Here is a 17369-nt window from a genome sequence, read left to right as displayed (position 1 = left end):
TGACATCCCACCCAATTCCCCTGCTGTTCCTGGTGGGATTGGATGGGCTTTAAGGTCCCTTCCAACCCATCCCATTCTGGGATTCTGGGAATCAAATCTCTGCTGTCTGATCATCCCTAACCAGCAGCCAGGGTGGGATTTGGACAAACTGAGCTTATCCAGATAAACTGAGCTCATCAGCTTGATGGGCTTGAGCCCCAACCACTGTGCACGTGCTGGAGAGCTCGGCTGAGCAGGAGCCCTTGGGAGCGAGCAGGCACCGGAACGTTTTTGGGAGGAATCATCTCAAATGTCGAGCTGATCTCCAAATCCTGGTGGGAGTAAATGTCACTGGGATGGCTGAGCCTGTGCCAGCCGTGGGGGGAGCCTGGGAGAGGCTGGTGTTGGTTGGAGCAGCTCCAGCAGGCTGCAGAAGGGGGGGTGACTCCAGGATCCCATGGAGAGCAGCATTCCCGGGATGGGGACAGTGACAGAGCAGAGCCTGGGGCTCCCCAATGGGTTCCTCCTTCCTTTGGGGTGATACCACCTTTGGAAAGCTGGGATCTTGGAACAGCAAACTCTGGGGAGCTTTGGGAGGACATCTCTGAAGGATGAGCTGCAGGCTTTGTTCACCCTTTGTTTTCCCATGGGATGAGGGGATGGATTTGGATGTCCACACAAGGTGTGGATGGGGAAATGTTGGATCCAAAGTGTAAAATTCCCTGTGAGAGGCAGGAGTTGGATTCCTTGTAGGACGAGGGGTGATTGTTTTAAACTCAGAGAGAAGATTTGGATGGGATATTGGGGAGGAAATCCTGGCGGGAATGGTGGGCAGGCCCTGGCACAGATTCCCAGAGCAGCTGTGGCTGCCCTGGATCCCTGGCAGTGCCAAGGCCAGCCTGGATGAGGTTTGGAGCACCCTGGGACAGTGGAAGCTGTTGGGGTTGGACCTGGACGGGCTTTAACTCCTTCCCAACCCAAACCACCACTTTTTGGTGGGAATTCTCTACATGAACATCCCTTGCCTCACCCTCGGCAGGGACAGCTCTTCCCAAGTTCCAGGAGGGTGCTGGAGGAGCCTCCTCAGCTCCCTGCCCTCGTGGCAGGGCTCATCCCTTGGAGGAGCAGCTCGGAGCCCCAGGCAGGGCCGGGATCTGCAGCAGGAGCGGCTCCAGCTCCGTGCTCAGAGCAGATGGAAGGAGCAGCATTTCCCTCCCACGCTCCTCCCCAGGAGCCCCTTTGGAGCGATGACATTTTTCCTTTAACCCCCTGATATTTTTCCGGGATCTGAATGAGCAGCCCACACACGAGGACAGGTTTTTTTTCCTCCTTTCCTTTTCTTTTCTGTCTCTCCCTGCATTCAGGGAAGGGGCTGATCTGAGTATTCCAGTCATTTGGATGACCAGGGAAAGCCCACCTGGCAGCTCTGCTCAGGATAAATTCCTCATTAATTAGAATTCCAGGAAAAGATGCGAGCTGATGGGAGGTAATTTTGGTGCTGCAGGTGTGGACATCACCTTCCCAAACCCCCCACCATCCTCAAGTTCTCTCCTTTCCAGGGAACATCCCCAAGGGATGGAGGATTCTGCTTTACCAGACTTCCCAGGGTGTAGTTTTCCATGGAAGAGGAATATCCCTGGAAGTATTTAAACTTCTGCTGCTTATCCCTCGCTCACTAAGTCCCAAAGCTCGTTAAATCCCAAGCTTTGGAGCAATGGTTTGATGTCTTAAGCCTTGACCTGAATTACCTGCTCTGTGTCCCAGGATTAGGAATGCTCTGCATTGGGAAGAGTCCTCCTCTCCTCCTCCAGCTTCCCTGTTCCAAACTGTTCTGCATTTGGAAGTTGGATTGCTTTAAAGTGCATTTGGGAGCAGCAATTGGACTTTTCCTGATTGGAAGGCTTTTTTCTTTTTTTTTTATTGTAAGCAGATCGGGGGGGTTGGAGTCAGGCTTTAAAAGCCTTATTCATCCCTAATCCCAAATAATTCCGTCTCCGTGGCTTTTAACGTGATTAAATCAGGGCAGGCTGTGACGACACCGGCAATTCCGCGTCCCAGAGAATATTGGATTGAACCCGGAGCAGAGAGAGGCTCCACCAAAGGAGGAATTTGGTGCTTGGCTTGGGCACTCCTGGGTCCAGGTGCTGTGGAATTCCAGGCTGGAAAAGCAGAGCCTTTTCCTGTGGGTTTTGCCTCATCCCTGGATCTAAAGCTGTGCATATTCCCTGCTTGTGCCGCTCTCCCCATCCCAGATTTCCCAGGATGTGCAGAGCTCTTTGTGAATGGATGGGATGGAAGGCGGAGTGGGGTCACCTGGATTGTCATGGCCATGGATTTATCCATCACCAAATCCTTGGAATTCTATCCCCCTTGAACTGCATCCCCCTGGAGTTTCATCCTTCCATCACTCTCCTGCATGCGCTCCCCTCTGGAAAACCTCAGGAATAATTAACCCCTGGAATAATCAATGGTCTTATGCCAATCACTCAACCTCGTTATGTCCCAGTTCCTTTGTGCTGAGCCGGGGGATAATCCAGGAAAGGAGCTTTCCAGAGGGTGCTGTGGGATAAACCCATTGAGCTGCTGAGCCTCAGGGATGTGCCAGAGCCCTGGGAATATGGCAGGGAAAGGAAATCCTTGGGAAAAATGGGATTTAACTGCAGCTCCTTGTAACAGAGCTCCCAATAAGTCACAATTCCCAGACAAGGAACGGCCCAAGGCAGAATTCCCCACTGGTGAGAGGGAATCCCAGGATGGGGTTTATGTCTGCTGCTCCATAAATTGCTCTGATGCATTCCCAAAGCTCTGCAAGTCCAAATTCCTCATGGATCTAAAAATGTATCATTTTCCAGGTCTTTTTTTCCCCAGTCCATCAAAAAACAAAAAGAGAGGGGTTGAATGAGAGAGTGGGGGGACATATCCAAGGATTGGGATCAGGGCTCTGCATTCCCAAAGCTCCCAGGCAGTTTGGGAAGGGAGGCACCACTCCCATCCAAATGTGTCTCAGTGTTGTCACAGCTCCACCAGCTCCCAAAATTGAAGCCAGGGACACTGCCAGGGATGGATTTTTTGAACCAGGGTCTGCTCCATGTTTTTTTGTGGAGCCTGGAAAGAGGGAGAACAAACACGGAATTCCTCATTTCCCTCAGGCACAGCAGATTCCTGATCTGCCTGATTTACCTGTGGGGATTCAGTTTGAGTCTGGCTTTACTCTTTCAAATTATTTCTTCAGCTCTTCCCTGGCCACCCCACAGCAGCCACATCTCCTTTGGCACCACTTTCCCCAATATCCAAATATTCCCTCTCCACCTTGGCCTCCATCCGAGATTTAATGTGCAGGGAGCTCTTGTGAGGGGAAAAAACCTCAGATTTTTCCTTGATTTCTCCTTCATTTTTAATCCTTCAAAGGGCTCTTGAGTCCTGATTCAAAGGGGCCTCGTGTTTCTGTGTTTTGGGGAAGATGCAACTTTGTCATGGCAAAACAGCTGCAAGGAGATGTGAAAACAGAATAAATATGAAAACAGAATAAATGTGGGAACAGAATAAATGGGAGAACAGAATAAATCAGGAGCTGGAGAAAGGAAGGAGTGGGATGTTTTTATCTATTCCAACGCTGTCCCCAAATGTCCCCATTTTCTTTCACTCCCAGCTCCTTTCAGATCTGCCAGACAGGGATGTGGCACTGCAGGGGATGAGGAGAGATAAGGCAGAGGGACTTGGTTAATTATTAATATTTAATATTAATATTCCCAAAGAATCAATGGGAGCTATGGAGGGCTCCCAACCTCAGAGGGCAAAGCTCAGCTTTCCTCCCCATATTTAAAATTCTCTTAATTGGTGATTTAGGCTCATCCTAAAGGCAAACTGGACTTGGGATTTACAGAGGACTTGAGCTGCTTTTGGAGGTTTCAGGGCAAAAAATCCCTGGGGAAAAGCTCTGAGCCAAAATTCCCTTTCCATGGTGCAGCCACTTCCTTCCAGCCCCTCCTTCCCAGGTCTGAGTTAGAATCAGCTCCATCCCGATGGGGAGCACAGCCCAAGGTGATCTCCAGGGCCACCATCCAGAACAGGAGCGCTTTGTCCTCCTGCTGTCCTTCCCTCTCCGCAGGCTCTGGGATTTTCTGGAAGCACGGGCAGAGTTTGGGTTTAATTGGAACCTCCCCTGCACAATCCACGCTCGGGAGAGATGGAAAAGGGAGATGTGAGGATGCTGCTGAGCTCCAGCGAGGCGCGGGAGGTGGGAGGTGGATCCATATCTGCACCTGCCCTCGCTGGCCCTGCTCTGCTGCAAACACAATTCCATCAAATCCTCATTTCCTTCCTGCCCTGATGCTGTGATGGAGCTGCAGCAGGAATTTGTACGGGATAATGGAGATTTGGAGGGATAACAGGGACTTGGAGGCAGCTCTGCCCCTGTGGGGTTGCTGGGGAGGAGAGGGATGCTCCTCTCTCAGCATTCCCAGTAATCCTTTTGATGCCTCAGGAATTTGGGAATGTTTTGGCTGTGCTGATGCCAGGGTGTGGCTCTCACTCAGCAGGGTGGGATCTGCCAGGGTGCTAAACCCCAGATGGGAACATTTGGCTCCCTCATCCATCCAGGAGCAGGGCTGGAAATGGGAAGCAGGAATTCCCACTTGGGTCACAGCTGGATTGGAGAAATCCCAAAAATCCAGTGCAGGGAGGGGTTTGGAGTCTGGGCTTTTGGCTGATTTATTATCAGGGGATTTCAAGAGAACCCCAGAATGGTTTGGGTTGGGAGGGACATTAAAGCTCATCCAGTGATGAGATGATGACAGCTCCCACTGTCCCAGGCTGCTCCAGCCTGGCCTTGGACATTGCAGGGATGGAGCAGCCACAGCTCCTCCAACCAAATTTATCCCAATATCCCATAAAATCCCATCCCAGCAAACCCCCAGCCACCAGGCCCAAGCGCTGCTTTGCCAAAAATCCTCATTTTGGGTTCATCCCGAGGTGTTGTCCCATTTCCTGATCTTTTGGGTGGCCCTAGGGTCATCCAAAGGATCTAAACCAAAAACCATAAAGGACTGGAAGTATAAAGTACAAACTGGAAGGACTCTAAAGCACAAAATGAAGTCAAGCCACTGTGAAATGAAGGAAAGAGAAGCAGAGAATGACAGGAAGGTGCAATCCCCACCATCCAACCCCTCTGCTGAGAGGATCCACGCTCACATCCCATCATCCAGCCTTCCCCACAGATCCAGCTGGACTTTTCCGAGGGGTTCTTGGGGAACAAAAGGCGAATTCCCAAATTTAGCTCCGTGGTGATTAACGGGTTCTAATCCGCAAGGAAATGGGGTTTTCTTCCTGTTTTTTTTTTTTTCCTTCCAAGTTAAATTATTCCTCCACGTGCTTTAGAGATGGAGCATCCAATGAAATTCCAGCCTTTGCCACCTTCTTCTTTCCCAATTTTCCCCCCAAAATCCCTCTTCTCTTCCCTATGCAACCCCCTTGGAAATGTTTTTCTTCCCATTTTTTTCCGCTCCTTCCCGGTGCCTCCTCGGATTTTCCCCAGCCTGGCTGTGCTTGGAAATGAATTTATACCTGACTAATGTTGGGATTTGTATCTGACAAAAGGAGTTTGGCACAGACAGCTCCAGAAAGTTCAGCCTGAGGTGGGAATTGCTGATTGGAGCTCGTGTTTGTGGCTGGCTGTGCTCAGCCTGGAGCTCTGGGAGTCCTGGGATTCCTGCAGCTTTGATTCCCAGCCTTGTTTCAGCTTTGCTCTGTTGCTGTGAGGGGGGAAAAGCCCTGATTTGGGTTGTTCTTCCTGCACACAGAATTCCCCAATTGCAGCTGACAGCTTGGAGTGATTCCCTCTTGGAAGGAGGAAATGGAGGTAATGAACAGTGCCCTGGCAGAAATTGAGAAATTCAGGTTCATCTTTGCTGGGCCACCAATTCCTGTCCTGCTTTTCTTCCTGGGAATTCCTCTCCTGCTCCATCACATCCTCACCTCCCATTTCCAGCCCTGCCTGCTCCAAACCTGGGTGAAATCCACAGGAAAACGTTGGTTTGAGTGCTCTGCTGGATTTGGGCCAGCTCTGGTTGGGTTTACACACGGGCTTGAGCCAGGACTGAACCCTGAATGCCATCACTCAGGGCTGCAGCTCAGCATTCAAACATCCATCAGTGCTCAGAGCAAAAATCTGTTCCCTGCAGAACGCTGAGGATGCAAACATGTGGGAAAATGGGACAAATCCACAGATTTCCATCCCAGTTTAAAGCCTGGCTCATCCAGGCCTGGCAGGGACCTGTTGCTCTCCAGGGCAAGCATGCCTGGAATTTTATAACTTTTAATTTTATCAATTAAAATGATAAATTTTATAAATTAAAATTACAAATTTTATGCCATCACTTAATTAAATTAAAATTATAACTAAAACTAATTATAATTTTAATTTAATATCATTCAAATTATTTATCGATTTAAAATTTAAAATAATTTAATTATAATTAAAATTATTAATTTTATAAATAATTTTGTAAGTGATGTTTTGGGATTTTTCCCTCAATTTCAGACACCAAGCCTGCTGTGATCCCTCCCTAAGGAAACACCCCCAGCCCTGGCACTGCCCCTCTGTGCCAGCTGCAGCTCCCTGAGCCCCCTGCTAACGAGCAGGGCCTTAATTAGTGCCGGGGCCTTAATTAGCAGGAGGAGGGAGAAGCTTCTCCCAAATTCCTTCTGCATCCAACCCCACATTTCTTTGCTCACCCTGTGCTGTTTGTGGCAGCACCTGGGAGGATCCTGCAGGGAAATCCTGGTGGTTCTGAGGGATCTGAGGTAGGAGAGCCTGGGAAAAGGGTGGGAAAAAGGGATTTTGTCACCTCTTTGCAGCTCCCACTCCTCGCTCCTCATGTGGCACCACAGCCTCCGTGTTTGGGTTGCCAACGCTGCAGGGGGAGTTTTATCAGGAGCTTTCTTTTATTGCTGTGTGAAAAGGAAAAAAAAAGGGGAAAAAAGCAGCCCAATAACTTTTCCATTAACGCCGAGCTTTGGGAGGCTTTTGTTTGGTGGCTTTGTTTACAAAACCTCTCGGAGCTGAGCTCTGGGAGAGCTTCCCTTGGAATTAGGGCTGGAATTGAGCTGGGAGCAATTCCAGGGTTTTTTGGGGGGAATCCCACGTGTGGGGATGGATGGGGCTGGCTCAGGGAGCAGCCACTGGGCCGTGCTGGTGGTACTGGGAGCTGCTGCTGGGATGATGGATTTTAGATGGGAAAATTGAGCTTTTTTGGGTGATTTATGGAGTGACTGAACTCATTTGTGTGACAGCGCCTGATGGGCACAGATAGCTGGGAATTGTGTGAAGGAAATCCCATCTCCAGCAGCATTTCTATCCCAGATTCCCCCCCTCAGGATGAGCTCCAGTCCTGCTCAGAACCACCTGGATCAAGCCCTCAGTGGGATGTGCATCCCTCTTTTCCAGCTGGCTTTTTCTGGAGCTGCTCTCCAGCTGCAAACCTGGAATTTTGGGTTAGAAACTCCACAGCTGAACCTCGTGTGGCCTGGAAATCTGCTGGCTCCTTTCCCTCAGCTCCAAAGGGATGGCCAGGGCTCCTTGCTTTCTGCCAGCTGCACCTTGAGATGCTTTTTTGGATTTATTTTTGAGATGCTTTTTTGGGTTTATTTTTGGGGATATTCCAGCTGGAGGCTGAAGGAAGAGAAAGCACAGGGAGAAATGCAGGCTGGTGGGAGCTTTTCCCGGTGTGGCCACCCAGGACAGCTCTGGGGTCACAGAGGGCTGCAAAATTGAAAAAATTGAAAAAATTTTCAAATTTTTCTGCAGGGAATTTTCCCTCTTCCTAATGTGACATCTTTGAGCCCATTTGGAGGTGGGATTCCAGTCCCTGGCTGGGTGGGAAAGAATTCCAGGGGGGTTTTGCATGAGGGGGCTGCCAGAGGCACTGGATGGGCTGTTTTCTGTGGGATTTGGGGATATCCAGGCAGCCACAATGCTGTGGTGGGACATTTCCAGGCTGTGGAGCAGAGGGACAGGGATCTGTCACCATGGATTTGTGCTGGTGACAAAGTTAAATCCAGGTGGGATCCATGCGCAGCTGGGCTGGAGGATCCTGCTTGGATGTTCCATATCCTGTAACCTCCGGAGCTTTTGGGATAAAACCATCCCAATCCTCATTTTCCCTAAATTAAATCCTCCTTCATCCATTTGGAACCTGCCAAAGATTCAGCTCCAGCAGGGAGCCCAGGGATTCACAGCTGCCACTGTGGATTTCTCCCCAAATTCCCGCATCCACTCCCTGTGGAGCAGCTCCTGGGAGGAGATTCAGGGCCAATTCCCCGGGTTTGGGGTAGATTGGATGTGGGATCTGTTGTTATCTCAGATATCCCCGCTGCATCTGCCTGTGCCTCATTTCCTCTGGCATTTGGGGCCGTGTTTGTCATCCTGGCAGAGCTGGGATGAAAGGGAATAAATCCAGAGGGAGGAGAAGAGCAGGGAGAGGATGAAAGAGCGTTTGGGGTGAGGAGCAGGGAAAGGCATTACTCACACAGAGAATTAAAGATCAGGAGCCTGTCTGGGATCCCACAGCAGCCTGGGAATCCCCAGGATAGAAACAACATCCCTGGGATGTGTGGGAATGTGTTTATGTTGGGATTGTGCTGCTGCAGCAGCTCAGGGATGTGTCACAGCTCCTGGGCGGATTCTGCCATCCCAAATCCAGCCTGAGAAAAGGAGGGAGAACCTGGGAATCCCTGGGAAATGTTTATCCAGGAATCCAAGCAGGGACAGACGTGGTTTTCTGGGAAATCTTTATCCAGGATGCTGCTGCTGCTCCTGCAAATCCATCCCAGGATTCTGGCTCTTTGGGAATGGCACTGGAATTCTCCCAGCTGAATTCAAAATGAAAAAAAATGCCAGGATCTGCTTTGGAAAAGGGAGCCTGGAAGGGGCAGATCATGAGGAATTCCAGGGTTGTAGGATCATAGGAGTGTTATGGATGGAAAATTCCTCAAAATCAGAATCCTGGAATCCCCTGGGCTGGAAGGGATCCCCAAGGATCCAACTCCTGGCCCTGCACAGAGACTCTGAGATCCAGACATGCCCTGTGGAAGCCCAGGATGCTCAGGCGGGGAACAGAAAGTCAGAAAGCTCCAAAATCCCATTTTCTTTGGTCCCTTTTCCCCTCTTTCAGCCGCACTCACCCCAAGGCCCAGCCCAGAGCGCCGAGGGCTCCGCTCCAGGCTCGGGACCACTGAGCTCTGCACATCCAGAGCCAGGGAAAAGTTGGGAAAAGTTGGGAAAAGAGCTCCTGGAGCATGGCAGGGCCTGGGGATGCTCCCATTCCCCAGCCCTGGGAGCGCCATTCCCGGGGTGAAAAGGGCATTCCCTGTCTGGAGCCGGCTTTGGGAGGGATTTGTGGCTGCAGCAGATGTTGGGGACAGAGCAGAGCAGCAGGAACGTGAGGCTGCTCTGGCTCCAGCTCCAGCCCCCCCTGCTGCTGCCCCTTCCCCAAATTTGTCTGTGCCTGCTTTGCCTTCTCCTCAATTATGGCTGTAAAATCATTTTTCTGCTGGGTAACTCCAGGAAGGATCATTGGGAATGGCACAGGATAAATCCATTTGGCCCTCTGTGTGGGTGTGTGCCAGGAGCTGGCCTGGGGTGGCCAGGTGGGCACTGGGTGCTGTGCCCTGGGGAGCACATGGAAAAATCCATGGGGAGCACATGGAAAAATCCTTGGGAACAGAGAGGGAAAATTCCTAGGGAGCAGAGGGAAAAATCCTTGGGAACAGAGGGAAAAAATCCTTGGGGAGCACATGGAAAAATCCTTGGGAACAGAGGGAAAACATCCCTGGAGAGCGCATGGAAAAATCCTTGGGAATAGAGGGGGAAAATCCCTGGGGAGCAGAGGGAAAAATCCTTGGGAACAGAGAGGGAAAATTCCTAGGGAGCAGAGGGAAAAATCCTTGGGAACAAAGAGGGAAAATTCCTAGGGAGCAGAGGGAAAAATCCTTGGGAACAGAGGGAAAACATCCCTGGGGAGCACATGGAAAAATCCTTGGGAACAGAGAGGGAAAATTCCTAGGGAGCACATGGAAAAATCCTTGGGAACAGAGGGAAAAAATCCCTGGGGAGCACATGGAAAAATCCTTGGGAACAGAGGGAAAACATCCCTGGGGAGCACATGGAAAAATCCTTGGGAATAGAGGGGGAAAATCCTTGGGGAGCACATGGAAAAATCCTTGGGAACAGAGGGGGAAAATCCTTGGGGAGCACATGGAAAAATCCTTGGGAACAGAGAGGGAAAATTCCTAGGGAGCAGAGGGAAAAATCCTTGGGAACAAAGGGAAAAAATCCTTGGGGAGCACATGGAAAAAGCCTTGGGAACAGAGGAGGAAAATCCTTGGGAACAGAGGGAAAGCATCCCTCAGGAGCTGCTCAGGTTGGGGTTCATGCCCAGGTTAAGAGCAAAGGCCAAGAGAGAATCCCAGAATTATTCAGGAAAAACTCTCTGAGATGGAATTAACCCAGCACTGCCAAGGCCACCGGTGACCTCCAAAGCCACCAAATGTCACCCAGGCAGTGACAGCCCAGTGTTTGATCCCAGGATCAAATCCAGGAGCTGCCAGAGCCTGGAGCTAAGCAGGAATGAATTTCTGCTCTAAACAAACCCCAGGAGCAGCCCTGGGTTGGCTTTGATCAACATTTCCTGGGAATTCCGCACGTCCTGTCTTGGGGAGGAACGTGGTTCTGCTAACCCTGCCTCCAAAATCCCAAATCCTGGAGAGGCTGGCATTATTATTGTCCCTTTTTTTTGTCCTTGTCACCTTTTCTAGCCACACTCATTCCCAGGGACATCTCATGCCCAGCTCAGGCTGTCCTCAGCAATTTTGGCAGCAGGTGACATTTGGCTCTGCTGTGTGCTGACCCTGGGGACAGCACGGTGACAATTTGGGGACCAGGTGACATTTGGCTTTGCTGTGTGCTGACCCTGCCTCCAAAACCCCATTTTCTTGAAGGATTTGCATTATTATTGTCCCTTTTTTTGCCCCTTGTCACCTCTTTCAGCCACATTCATTCCCAGGGCCAGCCCAGCTCGGGCTGCTGGGGACACCAGGGTGGCAATTTGGGGACCAGGTGACACAGGAGCCTGGTGCTGGGTTGTGGCTCCTCCTCTGCATCATCCCTACCCTTTGTTCATCCCCTTGCTTTGCTATTATTAACTCGATCATCATCTTTATTATCGTTATTATCATAATTATTAATTGTCATCATCATCACTATAATCATTATCTGCACTGCTATTTTATTAGCATGTTATTATATATTACTACTATCTATTATTATAGCCTTTGGTTTTGTTTGATTTTGGTCTGTTTTATTTTATAAATATTACAAATGTTAAAATCGTTTATTTAGAATAAAGCATTATAGTTTAGAACAAATCATAACAATAAATTATTATAATTTGAAATAATTTATAATAATTTATTATAAAGTATAATAATAAAGTATAATGTATTAAAAGTATAATAAAATATTACTATTTTATTATAAATTATAGTAAAAATAGTAATATAATATAAATTATTATACTTTATAATAAATAATAATAAATTATTATAATTTGTATTTTATTATAAATTCCCTTTTTTCTCCCCTCTTTTTTCTCCCCTCTTTTTTCTCCCCCTCTTTTTTTATCCCTTTCCCCTTTGCACATTCCCAACCCAATCCCTCTGCTCTCAGAGGAGCAGGACATCCCTGGAACGCTCTGGAATTCCCAGGATTTCTGTTTGTATTCCGTGCATTACTCACATCCCAAACCACCCAAACTGAAACTTCCCTTGGCGGCTCCTCCCGTAAATATTTGGTTTTTCTTGGAACCAAACTGCAATTTAGGGCTTTGGGATTTTCCTCAGCCTCGGGACAGATCCATAATAACCAGGATCCCGCCAAATCCCAGGGGTTAAAATCATGGGTTAAGTCTCCAAAATCCCCTGAGTGGCTTAAAAATAATAAGATTATGGGAAAATAGTGCCATGGTCTTGCTTCTGTTCAGTTCCTGGGTGTCAGGCCTGTGGCTCCGGCCTCTCTCCCACATGGAACGAGGATCGGGATTGGGAATTTTTAAATGGAGCTGCTCCCTCTGGAGCACTTGGGAATTTGGGAATTGTGTCCTTCATTCCAAGCATGGGATGAAAACCATGAATTTGTCACAGTGGTGATTCCATCCCGGATTGGTTTTGCCGTGTTTATTGCAGGAATATTTGTAGGATTTGGGAGAGGGGTGGTGATGATCCATAATAACCAGGAGGCTGCCAAATCCCAGTGGAAAACAACAGCTTAAAATCCACTGAGTGGCTTAAAAAATAATAATATGGGAAAATAAATTCCATAAATCCCACATGAAACCGGCAGGGAGAGTCAGGAGTGTCAGGAATGGAGCCAACATTTGGGGGCAGAGCCTGGGTTTTGTGGTGCCGCTTTTAAACTCGGGACTAAATTTCAGCCTAAGAGCTGCTGTGGATCCCTCAGAGAAACCAGGAGCCCCTTCCCAATCTGGGAATTTGAAATCTGGGAATCTGAGCGTGGCCCAGGTGCTCTGAGCTGTGTTTTCCCTGGAATTTCTGCCGGAGGATGGAGCACCGAGCGCTCCCTTTGGGATCTCTCTGCCTCCAGCGCGGATCCCCCTTGGCTCTTTCCCTTCCCAAGGATTTGGGAGCTTGCCCGAGCTGCTGTTTCCATGGCAACAGCCACGTTCCCTTTTTTAGGGGATTTTCCAGGAGGGATTTGTGCCATCCCTCACCTGCCCTGGTTCCCCTGCTGGAAAAACGCTCTGGGAACATCCCTGAGGATGTTCTGTGGGAATTCCCTCTCCTGTCACATCCTTGCTCTTTCTGCTGCTCCAGGACTCTTTTTTCACCTTTTCCTCACTTTTTTTTTTTTTCCTCCTCTTGGGGTTTTCCCATCCTACCAGAATTGGGATTTTCATCCCTCATCCCACCCTGCCAAGCAGCATCACCCCATCCCCACCTCAGGGAATTTTTTTGGGATATCTCCATGGGGCTGCTGGGATCTGGATGGCTTTGGGAGGCTCTGAAAAATCAGGGGTTCAATCCCAGTTTTTGGGGCTCCAGGGACTTTAAAGGGGGGGAAAAATCTGCAAATATAATAAAGGAAAATTATGCAACTGCAGGCGCAGGAGCCCTATTTATAGGGAGTTTTACATGGATCCCATCACTCCATGGAATATTGGGAATGGAATCTGGCTGTGGTTGGGTTTTTGGGGCAGGATTTGGGTATTGGCTCTGTGGGGTTGGATTATCTCTGGGCTTCCAGTCAGGGAAAAACATCCAAACAGCTCCTAAAGATGAGAAAAATCAGGAAGAATTCATGGAAGGGAGGGAGAAATTAAGCTAACTTTGGAATGTCAGCAATGGAAAAATCCCATCAGGAGCTTCTCCTGCTTCATTCCCAGGATTTTATTTCATTTATTTCTCAGGCTTCCTACATTTATTTCCATTTTGGACAAGTGGATTTCCAAGCCTGCCCTGTTGGTTCCCAGCTTTGAGGTATTTAATTAAAATTTTAAATTAAATTAAATTTATTTTCCAATTAAAGCCCCTCTAAAATAAGAACTTGGTTTTTGGGATCAGATTTTAGGGAGCTGCAAGCTTTGACCCCACTGATTTTTGCCTTGTTTTTCCATCTGGCTGAATAAGAACGTGCAAAACCAGTTTGAGACTGAAGCTCTGATCTGCTGCAATAAATTTTATCCTGAGCAGATAAAATCCCAGATAAAATATTCCTGAGGAATAAACATGGGAGGTTTTTTTATCCAGGAATTGCTGTTATAAGAAATAATTCAATGTCTGTGCCTCTCTCTGCCTCCCCCAGGTGTGGATTTGGAAGCACAAAGGTTTATTCACATCCAGATGTTTCCAATTATTTTCCCTAGAAACAGTTCTCTCGTTCCTGCTTAATTTGTGGAATTATTCCGTCTTTTTGTGGGATTTTTAATTGTCCTGCCAGCAGCAAACAGCAACTTTGGGCCTATTTTGCGCTGATGCAAAATCACCACTTCCTACTTAGATCAATTAATTATCGGTTAATTGAGCACTGGCGGATCCTGTAGAGGAATATGAGGGAATTTTGGAGACTGGAGACATCCAACTGGGGCCCTTTCCTTCTTTTTCATGCCCTCTGCATCCTGAATCCAAATTTTCCCATCCTTGGCCCCGTTTTGTCTTTGTCCATCAGGATGTAAAATTTGTCATTCCTTGAGGTGTGGGAATGGGGTTGGAATGGGAGAACCTCATTCCCATCAGGATGTGGATTTCAGAATGGAATCTGTCATTCCTTGAGATTTGGGAATGGGGTTGGAATGAGAGGATCTCATTCCCATTAGAATGTGGATCTCAGAGTGAAATCTGTCATTCCTTGAGATGTGGGAATGGGGTTGGAATGGGAGAACCTCATTCCCATCAGAATATGGAAATTTGGGAATGGCTTTGGAAGAGAGGATCTCATTCCCATTAGAACGTGGATCTCAGAATGGGCTCTCTCCCTTCTGGAGATGTGGGAATGGGGTTGGAATGGGAGAACCTCATTCCCCTCAGAATATGGAAATTTGGGAATGGCTTTGGAAGAGAGGATCTCATTCCCATTAGAACGTGGATCTCAGAATGGGCTCTCTCCCTTCTGGAGATGTGGGAATGGGGTTGGAATGGGAGAACCTCATTCCCATCAGAATATGGATCTCAGAGCGAAATCTGCCATCCCTTGAGTTTTGGGAATGGGGTTGGAATCAGCGACCCTCATTCCCCCAACTCCAGAGGGAATGCAGGAGAGCGGGGTTGGCACTGGGCACTGCTCTGCTGGAGGTGCCCTTGAGTTTCTCTCTTGGTGTAGGATGATTCCCTGCTGAAACTCGGGATTTGGAGCTGGGAATAGCCCAGGAGGAGGGTGTGGATGGGAGGAGGGTGTGGATGGGAGGAGGGTTTGGATGGGAGGAGGGTTTGGATGGAGGAGGGTTTGGATGGCAGGAGGGTGTGGAGGTGTCCCCTGCCGAGGCTGTGCTGTCCTTAACCCGGTGCCACCTGGTTCGAGCACGTGAGCATGCTGGTGATCCTGCTCAACTGCGTCACCCTGGGCATGTTCCAGCCCTGCGAGGACGTGGAGTGCCAGTCCGAGCGCTGCACCATCCTGGAGGTGAGGATCCACGGCCCCAAAATCCCGGGGGTTTGTGGGCTGCAGGGCTGGGGCGGCTGCTCTGGGAGAACTTGAAATTACGGAGCAAAATTCTGTGTAGTTTATGAAGGGGAAGTTGATTAATGAAGACAAGTCCCTCTCCAGCTCTCCTGGAGCCCCTTTAGGCTCTGAGGTTTCCCTGGAGCCTTTTCCAGGTGAACATTCCCAGCTCTTCCAGCCCTGTGATACCCTCGTGCCTTATCAGGCATGAACAAAAGCTGGGGGCTCTTCCCAAGGCCTGGAATGAGCCAGGAGCTGTGCCAGGGGCAGGTTTGATTTTGGTGACGGGAACATGGAATATCTCCATGCTGGGGGCACTCAGGACTGACTGAAATCCTCTTTTCCCGCTCTCCAGGCGTTTGATGATTTCATTTTCGCCTTCTTTGCCGTGGAAATGGTCATCAAGATGGTGGCCCTGGGCATCTTTGGGCAGAAGTGTTACCTTGGAGACACCTGGAACCGCCTGGACTTCTTCATCGTCATGGCAGGGTCAGCAACCTCCTCATCCCTCCATCCTGGGGCAGGGAAATCCCAGGGAACAAATCCCTGCCCTGTCCTGGCTGGGTCTCACAATGCCTTGGGAGGCAGAATCTCCCAAATCTGAGGTTTTAAAATCCTTAACCCCAAAACCACGCTGGGTTTGGGGGTGGGTGGTGAATATCAGGCAGAGCTGTGGGGGTTTGGAGCAATCCTTTAATCCTAACACATCCTGAGTGTCCCAGTGGTGTTATCTCCAAAGAAATCAGCTCAGCCCCACTCCTGCCCCGTGCCAGCAGCACAGTGAGGCAGGGATGGGGTGAACAAGGAAATTCAGCCCAAAAACCCCGTCAGGAAGGTTGAAATCTCTGTGGGAAAAAGCTGTTTGGGAGTTCACCCAAATTCCAAACTCCTCGTGGTTTACAGCTTCACTCTGTCTCCCCCAGCTGCTGGTTTGTGCAGGATGTGTTAATAAACAGCTCCAAGGATGATCCTCCTGCTTTTGACACCGCTTCCCTCACCCCCACAGGGAATAACTGAGTGGAGTAAAAGCTTGGCAAAGCTCAAACTTTATTTTTTTTACCCAATAAATAAACAGCTTTGGAAAGCCCAGGCTCTCCTACCTGCCCAGTACATCCTGGGAAGGGATGGAAAGCTTTAATTACTGCCTGACTTCTGAATTCCTGCGTTTCTAATGACCAGCCCGGGGTTAATTAAAACATCCTTGGAATATGTTGGGGCGTTTTTCCCTTTCCATTAGTGCTGTGCCATCTTCCCTGCGCTAATGGGGTTTTGTTGTGCTCCGTGTTATTTGTCTGGAATACAATTAGGAATGGTTTTAGTGCCCTGAATAAAACATGAGCTCTCCTGAGCGGAGCTTCCTTGGAACTCGGGTGCAGTTGGAGGAGGAACATCAGGGACAACAAAAAAACACCCTAATTATTAATTATTTTTACCTTAATTATGTTTTCCTATAAAGCTGCTGTGGTGTTTAAGGGAGGAGTGGCAGGGGAAGAGCAGGGAAAACTCTGATCAAGGAGCTGAGGGTGTTTTTCCACGTTGGATCTGTGGCATGAGCAGAAAATCCCCAGCTCCTCAGAGCTCCCCCAAACCCAGCACTGGGGCACCCCATGGAGGCAGAAGGGCTGAGCCCTCTGCTCATCCTCAGGGGCAGCCTTGGCACTGGGAATTTTGCTGTTGGAATGAGGGGGAAAGTGACTGGTGAGACCATTTGGGAGTTTTCCATGGTTTTTCTCCACCTTCCATGGCTGGAATATGTTTGGGGAGGATGCAAACAGCAGGAGACACCACTGGAGGTGTGGCATTACTGAGGCTGGAGAGGAGAAAAAGAAAAACCCTTTCCCAAACCCTGGCTGATCCCAGACCTTCTCCAGATGTGAACCAGACCAGAAATATGATTTACCACCTCCCCTGGCTGATTCTGGATCATCTCCAGATGGTTTTGGTGGATTTGAGCTGTGCCTTGGATATGATTCCCACCGCTCCTGGCCAATCCTGGACCATCTCCAGAAGGTTTTGGTGGATTTGAGCTGTACCTCAGATATGATTTCCCATCTTTCCTGGATGATCCCAGACCATCTCCAGATGGTTTTGGTGGATTTGAGCCATACCTCGGATATGATTTCCCACCTCTCCTGGCCAATCCTGGACCATCTCCAGATGGTTT

At 49.1% G+C, this 17369-nt stretch overlaps 1 protein-coding gene across 3 annotated transcripts in view; it reads left to right on the top strand.

The window, feature by feature from the left end:
- Positions 1 to 17369, top strand: part of CACNA1H (calcium voltage-gated channel subunit alpha1 H) — a 161456-nt gene that overhangs the window by 30729 nt on the left and 113358 nt on the right. For all 3 annotated transcript variants that reach the window (XM_064725503.1, XM_064725504.1, XM_064725502.1), the window contains exons 3-4: positions 15055 to 15166; positions 15561 to 15694. In XM_064725503.1, coding sequence (XP_064581573.1) covers positions 15055 to 15166; positions 15561 to 15694 — 246 coding nt within the window. The remainder of the gene's footprint in view (positions 1 to 15054; positions 15167 to 15560; positions 15695 to 17369) is intronic.

The sequence above is a fragment of the Zonotrichia leucophrys genome, chromosome 14, assembly GCF_028769735.1.
Source record: "Zonotrichia leucophrys gambelii isolate GWCS_2022_RI chromosome 14, RI_Zleu_2.0, whole genome shotgun sequence".
Classification (NCBI taxonomy): domain Eukaryota; kingdom Metazoa; phylum Chordata; class Aves; order Passeriformes; family Passerellidae; genus Zonotrichia; species Zonotrichia leucophrys.
The sequence above is the reverse complement of the archived record's forward strand: the minus strand, read 5'-3'. Positions and strand labels throughout refer to the sequence as shown.